The sequence below is a fragment of the Hippopotamus amphibius genome, chromosome X, assembly GCF_030028045.1.
Source record: "Hippopotamus amphibius kiboko isolate mHipAmp2 chromosome X, mHipAmp2.hap2, whole genome shotgun sequence".
Taxonomy (NCBI): Eukaryota; Metazoa; Chordata; class Mammalia; order Artiodactyla; family Hippopotamidae; genus Hippopotamus; species Hippopotamus amphibius.
The window spans coordinates 118,160,873-118,178,978 of NC_080203.1; the positions used below are offsets into that span (position 1 = coordinate 118,160,873).

Sequence of the window (18,106 nt, forward strand, 5' to 3'; positions counted from 1 at the left end):
GCAAAATAGGAGGGGCTGTGTTAATTTCTTCTTTTCTGCAGCCATTCGCAGGTGGGCAGGGTCAGATTATCTCCCTGTGAGCTGAACAACAGTACTTTAGTTTAACATTCAGGCAGAGGGGCAGGGTTCCCTGAGGCAGGCCATCATGTATGATTATAATAACAAAAGCAACGAAAAGCAAAGGTTAAAGCCAAAGAAACAGACCCAACATGGAGTCCGATTTAGCTTTTCCCTGTTACATTTCCTGCCTCATCAGTGTTTCCCGCTCTGTGGAGTCATTCCAGCCTCAGCCCTGAAATACGTTGTATTATCTTTCGTCTTAAAATAAGACTCCTTCCTGTGACCACTTCCAGCCACTGTCCTCATTTTTCTACCACCTGAAAAGTTAGCTACCCTTTCCATCTTGCCTTCCTCATCCCCTATGTTGTCTTTGAGCCCAGTTCAAGCAAGCGTTTGCTGCCACCTGCTCTGCTCTCAAGGTCACCACATTGCCAAAACCGACGATTAACTCTGATGTTTTCTCAGCAGTATTTGACCTGGTTGATCCCTCCCGCCTTCTGGAAACACCTCTTTCACTTGAGTTCTTGTTCGCATTTCTCTCTCTCTTTTTTAAAAGTTGTGGTAAAATACACATAACGAAATTTACCACCTTAACCATTTGTAAACATACAGTTCAGTGGCATTAAGCACATTCACTTTGTTGTGCTACCAACACCACCACCTGTCCACAGAACTCTTTTCATCTTGGAAAAGGTAAACTCTGTACCTATGAAACACTACCTGCACCCCATCCCCTACCCTGTCCTGAGTTTCTCCTTTACTTCTAAATGTTGTGCTCCAGGGCTCAGCCCTCTGACCCATCTTTGCTCTAGTTACACTCCTTCTCTAGACCTCATCTAAATCCTGGTGTTAAATACCGTCTCCACAATGGTGACCCCCAAATTGGGATCACAGCCGGACTTCTTCCTTGAATTCTGTATTTGCACATCCAACTTCTTTAACTTCTTTGATATGTCCATTTAGAGATCTAATAGGCATCACGAACTTAACATTATCCAAGTCAAACTTTGTTTCCTACCCATAAACCTGCTTCTCTCACAGGGTCCCACCCCAGCATTCCCTACCTCCCCATTCACTGACTGCTTAGGCCTAAAGCTGGGGGTTCTTCCCAGAATATAACATCCAAGAGGGCAGAGATTCCTGTATTTTGTCTGCTCAGGTGCCTCCAGCATGTAGAACTATTCCTGGCACATGGAATATTCTGCAAGCCTCTACCTGATCTAACTGTGACTATGCTTCCCTCCCACCCTCTCACTTGCCGCAGCACATACGCATGCACCCACCTTAGAAATGTTACAGTTATTACTCTTCCACCTGGTTCTGAGGTAAAGCTCCTAAGGGGATTCAGGAATATGCAAATTAATCTTTTACTAGTCATTCTCTCCTCAGCCCCACCCCCTGTGTGGTCCTTGAGGGAAATAGATGCATACAGGAGGCAAACCAGGCTCAATAACTTCCCAGGGCTATGGCTCCCAACCACGCTGCCAATTCATAGACATGATGGAAAATTCCTTTTCCTCAGCCAGGTTCACCTTTTTGAAAAACCAGTCTTCTCCTTTACAAAGCCCAAACTTAAGTTTAGTCCTGGCCCTGCTGAGTGAGGAGGGCCTCAGTTTCCCACCTGTGCAAGAGGAAATGGGGTGAGAGAGACTCAGCAAATGAGCATGTTCGTCCCAGGAATGAGAGCTGCCGCCCCAAACTTTTTAATGCAGGAACAAAGGGCCCTGGGATGGGCTGCCACAGTGGAGGGAGAACATAATGGGGGGTGGGGGGACCAATACATTGGAAGGAGGAGTCACAGGGTGGGAGAAGGGGAGACAGAGACAGACGCAGAGAGAGACAGATAAAGAGCGAGAAAGAGAGACAGGTACAGACAGAGCCACAGACAGAGACGATGACAAAGAGACCTTGGGAGAGCGGGTCAGAGAGAACAACGTGGCAGAGCGCAGAGCCTGGGGAGAAAGGTAGCCATGCAGCTTCTGTTCTTTTTCCTGGATTACTTGCTATTGGAACCCTTAACTTCCATGTAAGAAGCCAACTACCCTGACACTACCGTCCTGGAGAGGCCACGTGTGGGCATTCTGGTTGACAGTCCCAACTGAACCAGCCTTCCAGCCATCCCTGCCAAAGGGCATCAGACGTGAGACTGAAGCAGCTATCTTGGAAGCGGGTCCTCAGCCCCAGCTGGTGCAACTCCCAGAAGGAGGGCAATAGTTCGTTATATAAATCAAATAATCCTAGGTTATGTGTCAGTAACAAGCCCAAATTTCTGTAGCTTTACTTAGTAAATATTTATTTCTCACTCATGTCAGAGTCTGATGTGAGTCCAATGATCCTTTTTCATCTTATAGCTATGACATCTAGGACCAGTGGCTTCTAAGGTTGTTACAAACGGGGAAGAAAGAACTGGATTGCACAGGATGTTTTTCAGGGTCAGGCTGGGAATGGCTTACAGCAGTGCTTCTCAAACTATCTGAGGACCAGGTTTTTGTTGTTGTTGTTGTTGTTTTGGCCATGCTGCGTGGCATGTAGTGTCTTAGTTTCCCGACTAGGGATCGAACCTGTGCCCCCTGCAGTGGAAGCGCAGAGTCTTAACCACTGGACTTCCAGGGAAGTCCGAGGACCAGGTTTTTTTAAAAATTTAATCCATCATGGACCAATACCTTTATTAAAATGCAACAAAAATGAATTACTAGAAAAAGGAAATGCTGTTTGGATGCAGAGGCAATGTCAAATTGCTATAAAATTCTCTAATTGCTTACTTTTAAATTTCTGTATTAGCTCATTGCAAGCTGGTAAAACATAATTTGCAAATGGGCACTGGTGCATGGGCCACACTTTGAGTAGCACTGGCTTACAGTAATTGGGTCCACATCCTATTGGCCAGAACTCAGTCACGTGACCCCAAATGCAACTGTGAGTAAGCCTGGAAATTACAGTGTCCTGTGTGCCAGGAAAAGGAGACATTGGCTGAACTCACAGCATTGCCTCTATGACCTGCTTTCAGTTAGGGTTTTAGTCTTTCTTTCCCTCTAGGAGGATCCAAATGTTTACAAATTTATTGTCTCATTTATGTTTCTAGTTCTTGTTAAAAAACAAAAACTGTGCAGAGCAGGAGGGAAAGGAGATGACATTGTAATTCTTGGTTTTACAGATCTTGACCTTGCATAAAATTCTAGCTGGGTAAAAATTTTGTTCAAGGGCACACAGGCCACAGTGATCTTTCTGTAACATTCCAGATCGCTGGTTCATATGCCAGGTGGCTACTGTTTCTGCTTCAGACCCTGGAGGAGGACTCTCCCCCATCTACCATGTGTCACCAAAGGGACTAGAGTTACCTCATTTTTGAAAAAGAGCCAGCTTATAGAGGTTTCATATGACAATGCAGGAAAACGTAACTCTAAATACTTTTGTAAGCTGCCAAAACCCTGCAAAAATAGTCCATTTCAATGCTCATTAGAAAATGACTAATAAGAAACAGAAGTGTTCAACACTGCAATCATATAACTTTGTAAGATTGTTCCAAATAAATTAGGCTTTTTAGAAACAAGATGCCAATGTATTGGCAATAGTTTAGAACAACTCTGCTGAGGCCTATGTGCCATAACGGACTGCTGTGTTGGGGCAGAAAAACCAAGCTCAGCCTAGATCCCTTCAGGTCCCCTTTCCCAGTTTGTTGCCTGCTCCTGGCTTCAGTGGGCATTTACTTCCAACACCTTAGCTCTGTTTTGGAGGTTTGCCCTAGGGTTTCTGGAGCATGCCTTTCTAGCTGGTAGAGAGAGCCAGAGTCTCTGGGAATTTGTTTGCCTGGGCAGCTCTTCTCCAATGACGGATGGGTACAGGAATATGACAGCCCCACTCCTTTGCCTGGGTTGGGACAAACCTTTATGGCATAAGTTATACTCCAGATGCTCCCTGCAGGATCAGACAGAAGATGCGTTCTTCTGTGGAAGTTGAGATCTTCTGTGGGAATTGAGATCACTCCTCTGTTTCCCAGTTTTTCTGGAAATACTTTCTTAATCAATTGTACACAAATGCTGATTTCAAGATCTGCTTCTGGGGGAACCCAACTGAAGATATGTGTTCTTTAGAACCAACAATCCCACAAAGCGGTCACCCTGTTGATGCAATAGCTGCCTCTGAGGCGGTGGGGTTTCCAACCTCAACTGGACCCTCCACAACGCTGGGCAGTACTTCCAGCTCTTTGTTCACTACACCTGGTTTCTTCCTCCAAGACCCTTAGAAAGTTGAGGCTCGCCATCAGGCGGCCTCCGTTCTCCCCATTCCTCCAACCCCACAGAGCCTCATAAACTTTTCAGCATCAGCCTTCCACCTTAGCTCCTCCTCAGCAGGAAAAACATTTGTTCCCACTTCTAGAGGCAGGATTTCAATCCTTTCTATGGACCTTACTTGTCAATGACCTCCTCTTGACCTTTATCAACTTCTGCACCTTGGCTTCTAAGCATGTTTAAATATTGTTCAGACTGAAATAAGATATAGCCAAAAAAGTCCTCTCCATATTGGCAATCTCCAAACCTAGACACTATCCCTTTTCTCTACTTTTCCTCAAGGCTCTAGGAGAGATGGGTCCACTGGCTGCCGCAACCCTTCACGCCACAACCTGCAGTGACCTGGTTTTTGAAGCAGCCCCCTCAATCCATTGAAACTCTTCTCTCTGAGTCAGCAGTGGCTTTCAGTTCTTCATGCCCCAACTTAAGAGCTCGCTATGTGCCAGGCCCTGTGTCGAGCGCTTTAGATGTAGATCTCATCACTGTCACTGCTACCTTCACTCCTCGCCCAGTGACCACGTTCCTTCGTGCCTCATGATCCAAGTCTGAAACTTAAGAGACAGCCTCCATTCCTCTTCTCCATCCTCCCGCATCTAGTCTGTTAGCAAGGAGCCGTTTGACTCTATTACTAAAATAACACTTTGAACCTCTCTTTTTGTCTTTATCGCCAGTGCCAACACCTTTGTGCATGTCACCATCATTTCTAACCTTTTAAATGTTCTACCCTCTTCCCTGCTTATTCTATTACAGTCCGTTTTCCACATGGCAGTGATAGTGAGCTCATCAAAGCTCAGACCAGGAAACTCCGCTTCTTAAAACCTTCCAAAGTGCTTCCCTGCTGGCGCAGTGGTTAAGAATCTGCCTGCCAATGCAGGGGACACGGGTTCAGTCCCTGGTCTGTTTCCTGCTGTGGGCAACTGGGGCTCAGTCTTGTTGGGGAACTCTGGAAACTAGACCACATCTCACCATCATTCCACCAGAGGATGGGGAGGTGGGGCGTTTATCACCAACTTGCATCCCCATTGGCTGAGGTTTGTCCCTAGGGGTGTCTGCTCCCTGGGACTTCTGGGTCACGCCTGCAGCACACCCAGGCAACCTGCCTTGGAGACAGAGAGAGCCCCAATGCAGAGAAGTGGAGCAATTCAGGCTTTTGAGGTGTGAAGCCGACAGTGTACTGAGGACTGTCTACAGCTGCAGCACTCACGTGGGCAGAGCAATATTGAGAAAGACATCAACAGTGTCTGCCACACCTCCTCATGGCTTAAACTAGTTCACTTCGTGCTTCTGTCACTTGTGACTAAAGAAGTCCCTATTATGCAGCTCACCTCAGTTCTTCCCGTAGAGGCAGTCATGTCCATGCTGGGCCAGCCTTGTGTACAAGGCACTGCTGCCAGGAACGCTTTCCTTAGCATATACAACGCCAGTAGCTACTGAGGGGTCAGTGGGGGCAAAAGGGTTGTGGCAAAATTTATGGGCTGACTGCAGGACAAGGGGTCAAAACTGGCTCATTGTAGTCATTTGTCCATGGGGTGACGCCACCTGCTGTCAGGTGAAGGGCTCTGAACACAGAGAAGCTGCCAAACATCTAGGGAAATACTAAGGTGCCTACCCTGATCTCTTCCCCAGTGTATAAAGAACTCTTTTTTGGTGCCATATGACCTCAAAGCACGACATCTAAACTGAATTTTGAAAACACGATTCTTTTAAACAGCACATGAACAGAACTTAATGGTGAGCCCCAAACTGAGATAATGCACAATTATCTGCTGACCTCCTAAGTTACTGGAAAGTTGGTTTTGTCTTTACCGACCTGAAATCAAGTGTTTGGAATGCACTGAGCTGGAGGGAACAGATATCTGACTTTAGGGACTCGTACAGATCAGGGTTTCTTTGCCTCACGAAACGAGAGGACTGGTAGTAGATGGTGAATAGGTCAGCAGCTGACCGTGCTGTGAGGGACTCAGACATCCGTCACTTTCATCCACTGAATGAATTATAAGTGAGTCCACTCTATTTAATCCTTCTACTGAAGGGAAGTTCTACGTAAAGGTAATTTTAGAGACTAAAGAAGTAAAAATCAAAACAAAACAAAACAAAACTAAAAGTAGCGTTAAAAATGAGCATGTGCTTTAGGATTTGGCAGTGTTCTCTTTAAAAAGTGTTTTGCCTCATACCTGGTTCTGGCCCTTGTCATACTTAAAATAGATATTCTCTCTTTGTTTGGTTCTGTTGCCTCATGTGTTATAGGGCCAAAGTCATTGCCACGAGTAGAGGCGGGAGAGCAGAGAGAACAAGGACTCTGGGTCCTGGAACTACATGAGTCGGCCGACCTGTGACCATTTTTGACTTACAAAAAGGACTGTGTCTTGTAGTTAATCATAATCTGACTGTCTGCTGATTATGAAGTAACTTTCTCAGCTCCTCAGTGAGCAAGTGAGGACTCAAACACTGTTTGGTGTCTGTGCCCCTCGGTGCCATGCCGCCTCGCTCCAATTTCTATTGAACGCTCCGGGTCTTCTGGCCTCTGGGTAATAAAGCTAAAGATAGAAACTTTTCCTACTTTTCAAACTTTCCTGTGCCCCCTCATAATCAGTGAGAAAACGCAGCCAGCATCTTCTGGAAGATTAGGAGGGCAGTAAGATTCCGGAGCCACCTTCCGGCTGACATCTGAGCCCCGCTTTCAGCACGGTCAAGCCTTTTGGAGGCAGCGTATGGCTTGTATCAAACTCTATATTTAGGAAGAACAACTGTGAGCTATGACAGGAATTCTCTTTAACACTTATCCTTAAACTGAGTTCCCTCCAGCCCCGAGCCAAGAGCAGCTCTCAATACCGGGTGAGGCACGGAGCACTTGAGCTATTTCAGCCACATGAAAAGCATCGGAACTGAGATCGCAGCTCAGAGGACACCGGGTGTCCCTTCCACTCACTGAGGAGCCTTGTATTCTTGCACGTGGCTGCCTGGGACCTTCCTCAGGCAGGAAAGAAACACATAAAGCAGGTAAGCAGGACGACCCAGCTCGGGCAACTGGGCTTTCTGAAGGAAATTTCCTTGCTACCTAACCTGAAGTGGCTCCTTATAACTTTGTAGGCTTGTAACCAGTGTAGCTTGTAACCAGGTGTAGCTTTCTTGTAAATTCACTGTTCATTGGTGATGCTGCTGCTTCTGTTTTATAAATTGTTTGCGGGGGGTGGGAGGGGGAGGGAGGTTGAAAGAATACTGAATTGTAAGTAGTTTTCATTGATAGGGACATTAAGAAAATTTCCACAACCCAGATATGATGACTGTGACCCTGAACATTAGGTCATTTTGATTCTTATGGCCAGGGTTACAGTGGGTCAGCTGCAGACTGATTCGGGCTGTAAGTCTAAAAATAATCAGGAGAATTGGGGGCAGAGAAAAGCTATAATGCTAGTTCTTTGGTTTACCTAAATGCAAATTATTGCCAGAGCTGTTAACAAAGTACAAGTTTAAAACGCTTTTCTCCTCTCCCTAAACACCAGGCTTGACCTCAGTGATGAAATTCTATCAACCTATAGATCCATTAATATTCCAGACCCATTGTTTTGAAAGCCCCACTTCGATCACAGTGTTCCCCATACCCAGCAGAGGAGAGGGCAGCAGCTCTGTCTCTCTCCATGTGGGCACCAGTGCTGAGTGCCTCTTCCCTCTCGACATAGCTCAAGCAGAGTTGAATAAAGAGTTAGTTCGGACAGCTGAACATCTTTCTACACCCTTCTCGGGAATTATTTTTAGCTGCAGGATAGAAGATAATTCCCTGTGAGACTGAGCTGTAGCCACTTAATTGACCTTTAAAAAGAACAAACAAAGCCCCCTCTCTCCATATATTGATTTATTTTCCTCTGAATCCCTTCTTATTAAATTAGCGATATTAATGTTGACAAATTTTTAGCAAGTGAAAGAGTCTTATTTAGAAGTCAGATATTAGATGCTGTCCAATCAAATACCAGCAGAGGTATATTGTACATGACTCAGCATACAGACCATTAAAGATCCCCACTGACTTGCAGAAGTGCCAGGGAAACTCAATTGTGCTAAGCCGGCAAGCATTTCCATCATTGTATGGGCTTTGTAAAAGTCAATATACACCTGGTCAAACTTCCCGTGTTTTCCAATTGGTAGCCAGATCTGGGAGACACAGTAATAGAGTCCTTTAAAGAGTACCTCTTTGGATGGAAAGCTGTGGCCCGGGTGTGAGTGGAGTTGTGCATCTAAGGCATAGCTTTCTTTTTTGGTCCCAGGATGAGGCATGCAGATACAGAAGGAAAGTGCATTCTTTACGCTGCATCCCTAATGGAGGTGAATGCAGGGCCAAGGAAAGAGCCAGGGAACACTGTCTATTTTTATTCATCAGTGTGCTTTGCCCTGATTTCTCTGAGAATAATGAGGACAGTGGGAACGGCCGCAGAACTGATTTACGCAAACGTTAACTAGCCTGTTTGCAAGGAACAAGAGCTGGGATCTGACCAACTTTCTAGAGATGTCTCTCTCACAGACTGACATATATGTTAAGAAGGAATTTGTATGCAAATGAGATTATATCAAAACTATACAAGGCCCATGGAATTTCCATCCGTTAGGCTGAGAGGTCCACAAAATACAAAGCAATCTAGGAGTTTAGTGAAAAAACAAAATCAGCCTAATTAAAAAAAAAAAATCAATGCAGTATAAACACAATCATTCATTGCCTGATTTTTTTTCACATTTCAACTTGCTATTGTAATAACAAAGAAATTTATAATCCCCAGGTTTCAAATCAACGTACAATAAATTTTTAAAAGTTCCCAAGTGATATTAAACTTTAATTGTACATGTACAGAGAATGCTATATGATGAGATATTTAAAGTCCTGTGAGAATTATTACCTTGCATGACTTCTAATAGCTTGTGAGGAATAGAAACATTAAAAGTTAAACTACCAAGCTTTTCCTTTTGAAATTGAGCTGTGTGTCCTAGGTCCAAAAATTAAAAATACTTCATTGACTCTTTGACACTGCAGGAGAGACAGCAACCTATTTGAAACACATCATAGAGCAAAATACATTCCTGATTGTTCAACTTATTGCTTTTTAATTTTTAACCACATTGAAAATAATTCTACCTAGACCCTTATGCACGGAGGCTGTATCTGTATATTACCAAAACATTCAGCTGAAACTTAAAAAAAAAATCCCATTGTTCTCAGGTATGTGACTCCAAAGACTATACAGTTGGATATACTAATTGTAGAGATTTTTAAAAAATTATGTAATTGTTTAACTTCATGTAATAGAGCCTAAGACTTTGAAGATCTCAAAAAAGAGTACATTTTTCAGAGTTCTCAGATCTTTTATCTCTGAAGTGTTGTGGGGCATCACCACAGCAATTCTTACTCTATACTTAAAGCTGTAGACCAGTATAGAACTAAAAAGTATCCAGCTAAGGGCAATGGCAACAAAATAATAAATATTTGAATCACGCTTTATATAGTTCACAAGGCATTTTCAGGAACCTTATGTCATTTTGATTCTTACCACAACCTATGAAGGAGGTAAAATTTAGGGAAGAGGAAATGGGCCTAGAAATGTTGACTGACATAGTCCAGGTGACCCCGGACTTGTGGCAAATGCCAACACGGCTCTCTGTGTTCATTTACTCACCAGTTAGCCCACACACTTACACCAGTCAATTGAGGAAACTCTAGTCAACACAGTTTATAGCTTGGGTTTAAAAAGCAGCATGTTTTTAATTCACTGAATTTCAAACTTTTTCATTCCATCCTGTTGACATTTAATAGACTAAGCTATAACCACACTTGTACAGAGCTGGGCTGTTCCCTGCTCCCTGAGCCCCAATAAACCACGGCCACTAGTCATTGGGCTCTAAGTCAGGTCTCATGAACTGAAAGAAAGCAAAGGTCCTTTGGGAGGGAAGCACTGCTACATCTTGTGGATCTGACATGGTCCCGTAAGTCCTATTTGCCTTCTGAGACTGTTTCGTTAAAAGAGAAGGAGACACAGGTGAGGCTTGCCTGCCAGCTGCCTGGTTTACAGAGCCCAGGCTCTGGATGCACAAAGCAGAGAGACATGGCCCATGTCCCCCAGGTCTCTGGGCAGAACAGACACGTGCCCAGCGAGCAGGGAGCACCGCAGTAGTAGGAACATGGTACAGGCCATTTCTCTTTGGGTGTTTGACGGAGGGGAGGCGGTCCCGATGGACTGTCATGCGGCCCTGGCAACAACTCGGTTCAGATCAAAAGTTCAGTTTCAAGCGGAAAGCTTCCGAGGCCCCAAACAAAGGTGTTTTATTCCCACAACCTCTTTGCTTTGCCATGCTTGGCAGGGGGGCAGGAGGGCAGGGAAGGAGATGGTAGCGCCTTTCAAGTTTCTGATTGCCTATCAGGAGCATCAGGGGCGAGGCATCTCAGCATTTCTCCTTCTGAATGATTTATCCAGTGCTCTAGTGTTCCCTCTCCCTGAGGCATTATGAAGGAGAGTCTCTAAGTAACGAGAAACTGAGACTGAAAGAATATATGGCCAGTGAAAGGGGTGACTGCCCAGTTGAATCGTGAGTTAAATTCAAATTTATCACGACTGAGAATCTGAATGCTGCCACCTCTAACAGTTTCTTACTTGTTCTTTTTTAGGGATAAGACCGCGTCAATATGTCGAAACAGCCAGTTTCCAATGTCAGAGCCATCCAGGTAAGTCGACATATTTGTGTTTTAACATCAGCGACTTCCAGCCTATTTGCTTAATAACTCAGACCTTTTGTGATTGTTCACCCCAACTGATGATTAACTTCAAAAAGAAAAGAAAGACTGGTGTAAGGTACAATTAAGGAAGGCTATGAGGCTGGTCATGCACAACTGAGAAGGGAGAAGCTATTTTTGTGTAATTGTGCTGAATTGTAAGGGAGTCAAAGTTTATGAATGAGAATTAAATGGTCTTCTACACAAACGCAGTGTGTATGTTTTTTGATATGCTTTTTGATGTGTAAGTTTTTGATGTGCTCATAGATAGGAATTTAAAAATTCGATTTCCATTTTTATATCCAGTTGAGTTTGTTGACTCATCTGTTTAGAATACATCTCTCTTTAAATAACATCCTTTTCTTGTCAAGTGTTCTTCCCAAGGCTTGGCTGTTTCTCTTTTAAAGTCTGTATGCTATTATGTCTCCTCATACCCTCCCAGCAAACAAATTCTTTGGTTGTTTCATCTGACTTAAATGTTACTCACAATCAGGGGAGAGGGAAGCAGGCACTTGGGAACATAACTACAATTACGGAGAAAACTGTTAGTGTTTGTTTTGACTCAGTACTAAATTTGTTATTTCTCTTAAGAGCTCGGTGTTTAACTCTCAAGTGGCTCCCATACTATGACAGTGGGCACAATGCTTTATTGTAAAATTCCGTCTTTTCTTTCCATCAAGATGGAGCCATCTGTACTTTCTCTAAAGGAACTTTTAAACTTTTTTTTTCCTGGACTTCCCTGAACACTGCAGAGCATATGGCAGTTTCTGAATAACTAGGGTCTGATGCACCATCACACATACACCTGTTCATTAAGCCACTGATTGTATTTTGAAGGAACATGCATGTGGTCAGATTGCGGGGTGAGGAATCCTGGCACACACCAGTGGTGGGAGTGCGTGGAGGGACGTATCTTTCCCTGTCATGATTAATGCATAGCCTTAAATGGATGGGGTTCTTAAGTGGCAAGATGTATAACAACCTCTGGAAACGTGTCAGAGAACAAATCACCAAGGAAGGGCCTGCTGACAAAGATTCAACTCTGCATTGCCATGTTTGGCCCTCTGGTGCCCTCCCACCTAGGGAGTCTCTGATGTACCCTGACATTGATAGTGGAATTCTTTTTGCCTCCCAGACCTGTGGGCATCCTTGAGCCTTTGAACCTTCTCTTTTAGCCACTGTGTATAGCTGTTAGTGGCATGGGCTATGAAGCCAGATTACTGGAGTTTGAATCCTTAATCCATTTTGTACTGGTGTGGGATCATGGGAAAACTACTTTATCTACTTTACCTCCCTGCCTCTGTTTCCACATCTATAAAATGGGGACACTACTCTCCTCCTAGGGCTACACATATAAGATGCTTAAAACAGCACAGTAAGCCCTCATTAAGGGTCAAACTGTTATAATAATTATCATTCAGGAATGCTCTATGTTAAAGTGATGAAAAATAATGCCATTTAATCACTGCATTTGAAGCTCTTGGAGTGCTAAACATAAAATTTCCTTTTTATTTTGCAGGACACAAAAACATAGTTTCTCAGGCTGCCTTTTTTTCTCTTCCTGTCATAGCTGAAAGTGTGTTGACTTTTTCTTCCTTAGTGCTTCCTGGCCTGCCTCAAATCTACACTGAAAATTCACCAGTATTTTTTTTCATTTTATTTATTTATTTATTATTTTTTTGAGGTACACCAAGTTCAATGATCTGTATTTATACACATATCCCCGTATTCCCTCCCTCCCTCGACTCCCCCCCACCCTCCCTGCACCAGTATTTTTATCTACTAATTTTGACCTTGATATATTTTTAGGCCTGTAATATTTAAAAAGCTGCTATTGACTGTTCTCAATAGCTGTTATTATACTGCATTAAAAAAAATCCATCTACTCTACCAACAAAGGCAATACAGTGCTTCCTTATGGATGTGGTATTGCCTCTTTCAATATATTTTATGCCAGACAGAAAGCCTAATTTAATGCATCTTCAAATGAAATATTATTTCTTGTGGCTAAATAAGATCTGCACTATCTGATATTTTCCTGTCATCTCTGCATTAACCTAAAGTAGGGTCTATTAAATAAAATATGAAAATGGTTATACTATACAAAATGCTTTATAGTAGGAACATTATCTAGGGTATGGTCTTGTGTGGAACAAATAGAAACCCCAACTGATGAGGGAGTGCCCTCTTTGTAGAAATATTGAAGATCTTAAATGTTCTATTCAACACACCCTAGTCATTTGTTTTTATTAGGATCTCATCTCCAATTCAGTTCAACTGTCGTATTCTGGGTGCATACTTTGTTCTAGGCACCATACCAAGTGTTGGCCATGCAAAGATGAATTGAAACCTGATCCCTGAGTTTGAGGAGCTCATGGTATCCAGGACTTACTAGCTCTGTGACGTTGGGCAAGTTGTTTTACCCTCTTTGTGCCTCAGCTTCCTCATCTGTCAAGTGGGGGAATTAACATATGAGCTTATAGGGTTGCTGTGAGGGTTAAATAAATCAATGAATGTAAATGCCTAGGCCAGTTCCTGGCGCATTGTAATTGCTCAATAAATATTAGCCATCATCATCAATCATCATCATCGAATCGTAACCATGTGGTTCAACAGTTCCCAAAGTGCAACTCTTGGAATAGTAGTTTTATGGGATGTTGTTAATTAAAGGGTTCCATGATAAAGTGTTTGGAAACACTACATTAAGCAAAGTTGAATAGGATCCTTCCTGCAAGATTTCTCAGAATCCATAACTTGCTAATGGCTTTGTATATTTCCAAGAAGGCAGTGATGTATGCAATGTTTTCTAAACATATTGGACCTTTATAAATGAATCTCTTGTAGGATACTATTTTGCAGTACAAACGTCTAGAAGTAATGACTTAGATCTCTATTTTGTCTGGATTGAGCAAATTTAAGCCTCTGTCAACCATACTTCTAACAATCAGGTACAGGTAGTTTAATTACTGCACCTACGTGCACCAGACAACATGGAGCCAAATGGTTACAAATCTCTACCTGGCCACTCACTCACTATGTGACCTTAGTTCACCCTTCTGTAAGATGAGGACAATCATACTACTTAACAGGATTGTTATAATGAATACACAAAATAATGTATGGCAAGTGCCTGGTGTATAGCACACAAAGCCCTTAAGAGAATGCTCTTCTAATTATCCAAGTAATGTATGGAATGGCCTTGTTTTCTCTTCAGCTGCTTCCATCCCCTCCCTGCCCCAGAATAAGAGGGAGGCCAGAATCAGACCCAGCCTTAGAGGAGATGGACAGCTGTCTTTCACATCCACATTGAAGAAGAAATGGCCTTTGAATTGTAAGGGGATTCTATCTTAAGTCTGCATTTCTTTTCAGTTGTATGAATGAAATCTCATTTATGCCAGGGCCATAAAAATATCCTGAAGGGATCAGCTGATCCTTCCATAGCCTGGAGAGGGCCTTTGTCACTTAAGCAGCTGATATGGCCCTAGACCAGATGTTGGCCCACCTTTTCTGTAAAGGACCAGATAGTAATAAATACTTTAAGATTTACAGATCATTGGGCCTCTGTTGCACTACTCAACTCTACTGTTACAGCACAAAAGCGGCCATAGGCAATATACAAACGAATGGCTGTGGCTGTGTGCCAATGAAAGTTTATTTACAAAAACAGGTGGCAGGTTGGATTTGGCCCATGGGCCGTAGTTTGCTGCCCCCAGTTCTGTACTCTGTAGGCTGCTTGTTAAACCCCACTGTTGATGGGAATGGAGTTGCAACCAAGGTAACATCAGCACACCAGGCACAGTGGGTCTGATCCCCTCAGATGAAAGAATTTGACATGACAGGTGGTGGAGAAAGCTAGAGCTGCCAGGAAATCTAATCCCATCAACGATCTGTTCCGTAAGTCTAATGAGACCAAGTCACACTGACCACTGGCAGCACCTGCCTGTCCTTCCCCTTCTTCCTAAACACACCCCTTTTGGCAACTGCCATATGCTTCCCCGGGGCCTCAGCCCACTCAGAGCCAATGTTCTCTGGGTCGTCACTGGCCCTTTCTCTCCACCACTGATCAAAGTAAGCTGAGTATTATTTGTCCTTTCCCATGAGAGTTTCATGGTTGAACAGAAAAGAGTCCTGTGCCCTCGTCATAGCTCTGCTCTGTGACTTCGCCCCCTTGGTCCTCATGAGTTGCAAAGGGTAGGGAGGGATGTTGCATTATATGACCTGTGGGCCTCTGTCCAGCTTCTAATAGCCTATGAACTTCTTGGGAATAACTTCTAAGGTTTATTATTAGGACGATAATAATAGTCACAGTTTCTTCAGGGTTTACTATGTACTTGGCACAGGGCAATGGGATTTCTAAGGATTATAAAGAAATGCTTGGAGAAGCAAAAGAACTCACCCAGGATCACACAGCATGTGAGTAGGAGCATCAGGAACTGAACCCAAGTTGCCTGATCCCAAAGCGCATGTTTGGAACCACTCTGCAACTCTGCAACAGTGGCTATTCTCATTATTTACCATGCCCACCCCGACACAGACCACCTAAAGGGTAACATAAGTACCAAGGATACTTGAGGGACAATTATAATTTTATGAATGCTCGGTCCTCCCTTTTAAAGCCCTCAACTGACATTCAGAAAGGGTGTCAGCATTTCAACAGAAGTAGCTAGTAGCTTACACTGATTAAAGTCGTCTTAAATGTAAGTTGGCTGGGAGTGAAAAGTACAAAGTAAAGTGACTCAGTGACAAACACGATCTCAAAATACAAATGACCATGGTCACTGAATCCCAACTCTCTGCTTAATTGACTTAATCAAGCTGCTTGTGAAACTAAACCTGACTCCTTTATCATACATTTTAGAGGAATGATTATATGAGCCTTGCATCATTAGTTAGCATGTGGCTTCTTACCATGGGGAGTTTCCATTGTCACCCAATCCACGTGTAGAACTGAATATCTTGATGCCCTGAGTTTTAGTACTTCTTTCCCTTCCCTACCCATTACCATTGCTCTTCCACTCTCCATTGCCCAGGGCATAAGGACTCTGTGGAAGGAGAAAACAGCCCAACAAAAATGTTTACAGACAGGTGTTAGGGACTCTAATCCCATCTAGGATTTCCAGTTTAAAAAAGATTTCAGGTAGGGACTCTCTGGTGGAGTGGTAGTTAAGACTCTGCACTCCCAACGCAGGGGGCCTGGTTTCGATCCCTGATCAGGAAACTAGATCCCACATGTATGCTGCAACTGGGAGTTTGAATGCCGCAACTAAGGAGCCTGCCTGCCTCAACTAAGACCCAGTGCAACCAAATAAAGAAATATTTTTTAAAATTAAAAAGATTTCATATATATGACAATCCTTGGTACAAAGGAATAGACTATCAACCACCCACAGTCGGTCAGTTAATCAAATACATTTATTAAAGCTAAAAATAATAATGATGATACATTCCTTCCTTTACTTTTATTTAAATTTAAAAGATAAAAAATGAACTTTCATTTGCTACATGTTTTTCCTTTGACCTTGGATCTACTGTTTCTTTCTTAGGTAAAGCACTGTAATACATTGTTTATGATTTCCAATGCTGGTTTTGTTGAAGTGTAGCCAGAACTTGAAATGCAGCAGTTTGACTCTAGAGCTACCTCCAGCTGCGGTGATCTTTGCTGCTCTGCCCAGGGCTCCATATTGGTGACATGAGGCAAGCAGTTGTGTACTGACTAAAGGATGTCATTATTTGAGGTTGACATTCACAAGTACTTCAGAAATATAACCTGCCTCCAACCAATTGTACACATTATCTTAATAGCTGTACAGTACATTCTTGAAATCTGCTTTCCCCTGGATGACAAGACTACAGTTGAGTCATTCAGCAAATTATTGAAGAGAACAGAAAGTGTTGAGAACACAGGGGAAAAAAATCTTTCAGTAGGAAACATCATGGGTGAAGAACAGTGGCTGAGTGGGAGTTTCTCAAAATTGTGTTGAGTGGGAAAGTTTTTTGTGTTCTGAATCTATTTCACATTTCAAGAATCCCTAAAGACAAAGAAGCTATGCATTCTAGTGATACAAAGTTTTATTTTAAAATGGGCTGGATATATTTTAGTTGGTGTGTGTGTGGGGGGGGGTATATCTGTCTGTCTTCCTAATTTAGGCTAATATATCAAATAAGAAATCTTATTTTTAAATTAGCTATTGGGAAAACACACCTCTTTCTGAACATCTCCTGTGAAGATGCTAGAAATCTCAAAACGCCATATCCTGCTCCATTCAGAGAAGGACTAAGACTGTAAGAATAGGAAAATGCAGAAAGAAATACTGCAAAATGCAACCCTATAGAGGTTCCTCTGTACTCTCCGCTGGGAGAAAGGCATGGGGGAGGCTATAGATTTTGGCAGGAGCTGCTGGAGACCTTTGAAAACTAAAGATAGAACCCGTGGGGAGTCATCTGAAACAAATATGCAATGGGAAGAAACTCCAAAAACCTGAGCACTCAAAGGAGAGATGGAGTGGGGACCAAAAGGGAGGAGGAGATAAGAAAACAATGGCTCTGGAAAGCAAAGTGGAGTGGGATTGTCAGTACCCAGTGGCTAGCAGCTATCAGAATCCAACCCACTGGGGAAAGATGTCGTTCCATTGTAAGTCACACAGGAATGGCTGTGGAGGGAATATTGTTTCCAGAATTCTTGGGCTCAAAGCCTGGAGCCAAACAGGAGAACAATACAAATAATTAAGGGACTAGTGGAATTAACTTACAGGGAATTCTTTCTGCTTTTCTTCACCTGGTGAGATCAAGTGTAGTATTCATTTCACATCAGATAGGTCTATTATCAGGGAACTGTATCCTGTTCTGGCAAAAGATGATCTAGTAGATTTTTTCCATTCCCAACTTTGAGGATGTAACAAATTATGTATAGCTTGGGAAAGTGATGCACTGGGTCTGCTGTGTCAGGGGCATATTTAAAAATATCTAAGATGAATAAATCTCAAGGAGGGAAAAGAAGCAAGGGAAT

General features: G+C 43.1%; 1 protein-coding gene across 1 annotated transcript in view; it reads left to right on the top strand.

Moving 5' to 3' along the window:
* The first annotated feature begins 7,141 nt into the window (after window positions 1-7,141).
* Window positions 7,142-18,106, top strand: part of SMPX (small muscle protein X-linked) — a 50,378-nt gene continuing 39,413 nt past the window's right edge. The window contains exons 1-2 of the mRNA XM_057719401.1: window positions 7,142-7,349; window positions 10,996-11,052. Of these exons, the coding sequence (XP_057575384.1) occupies window positions 11,014-11,052 (39 nt within the window). The 5' untranslated portion in view covers window positions 7,142-7,349; window positions 10,996-11,013. The remainder of the gene's footprint in view (window positions 7,350-10,995; window positions 11,053-18,106) is intronic.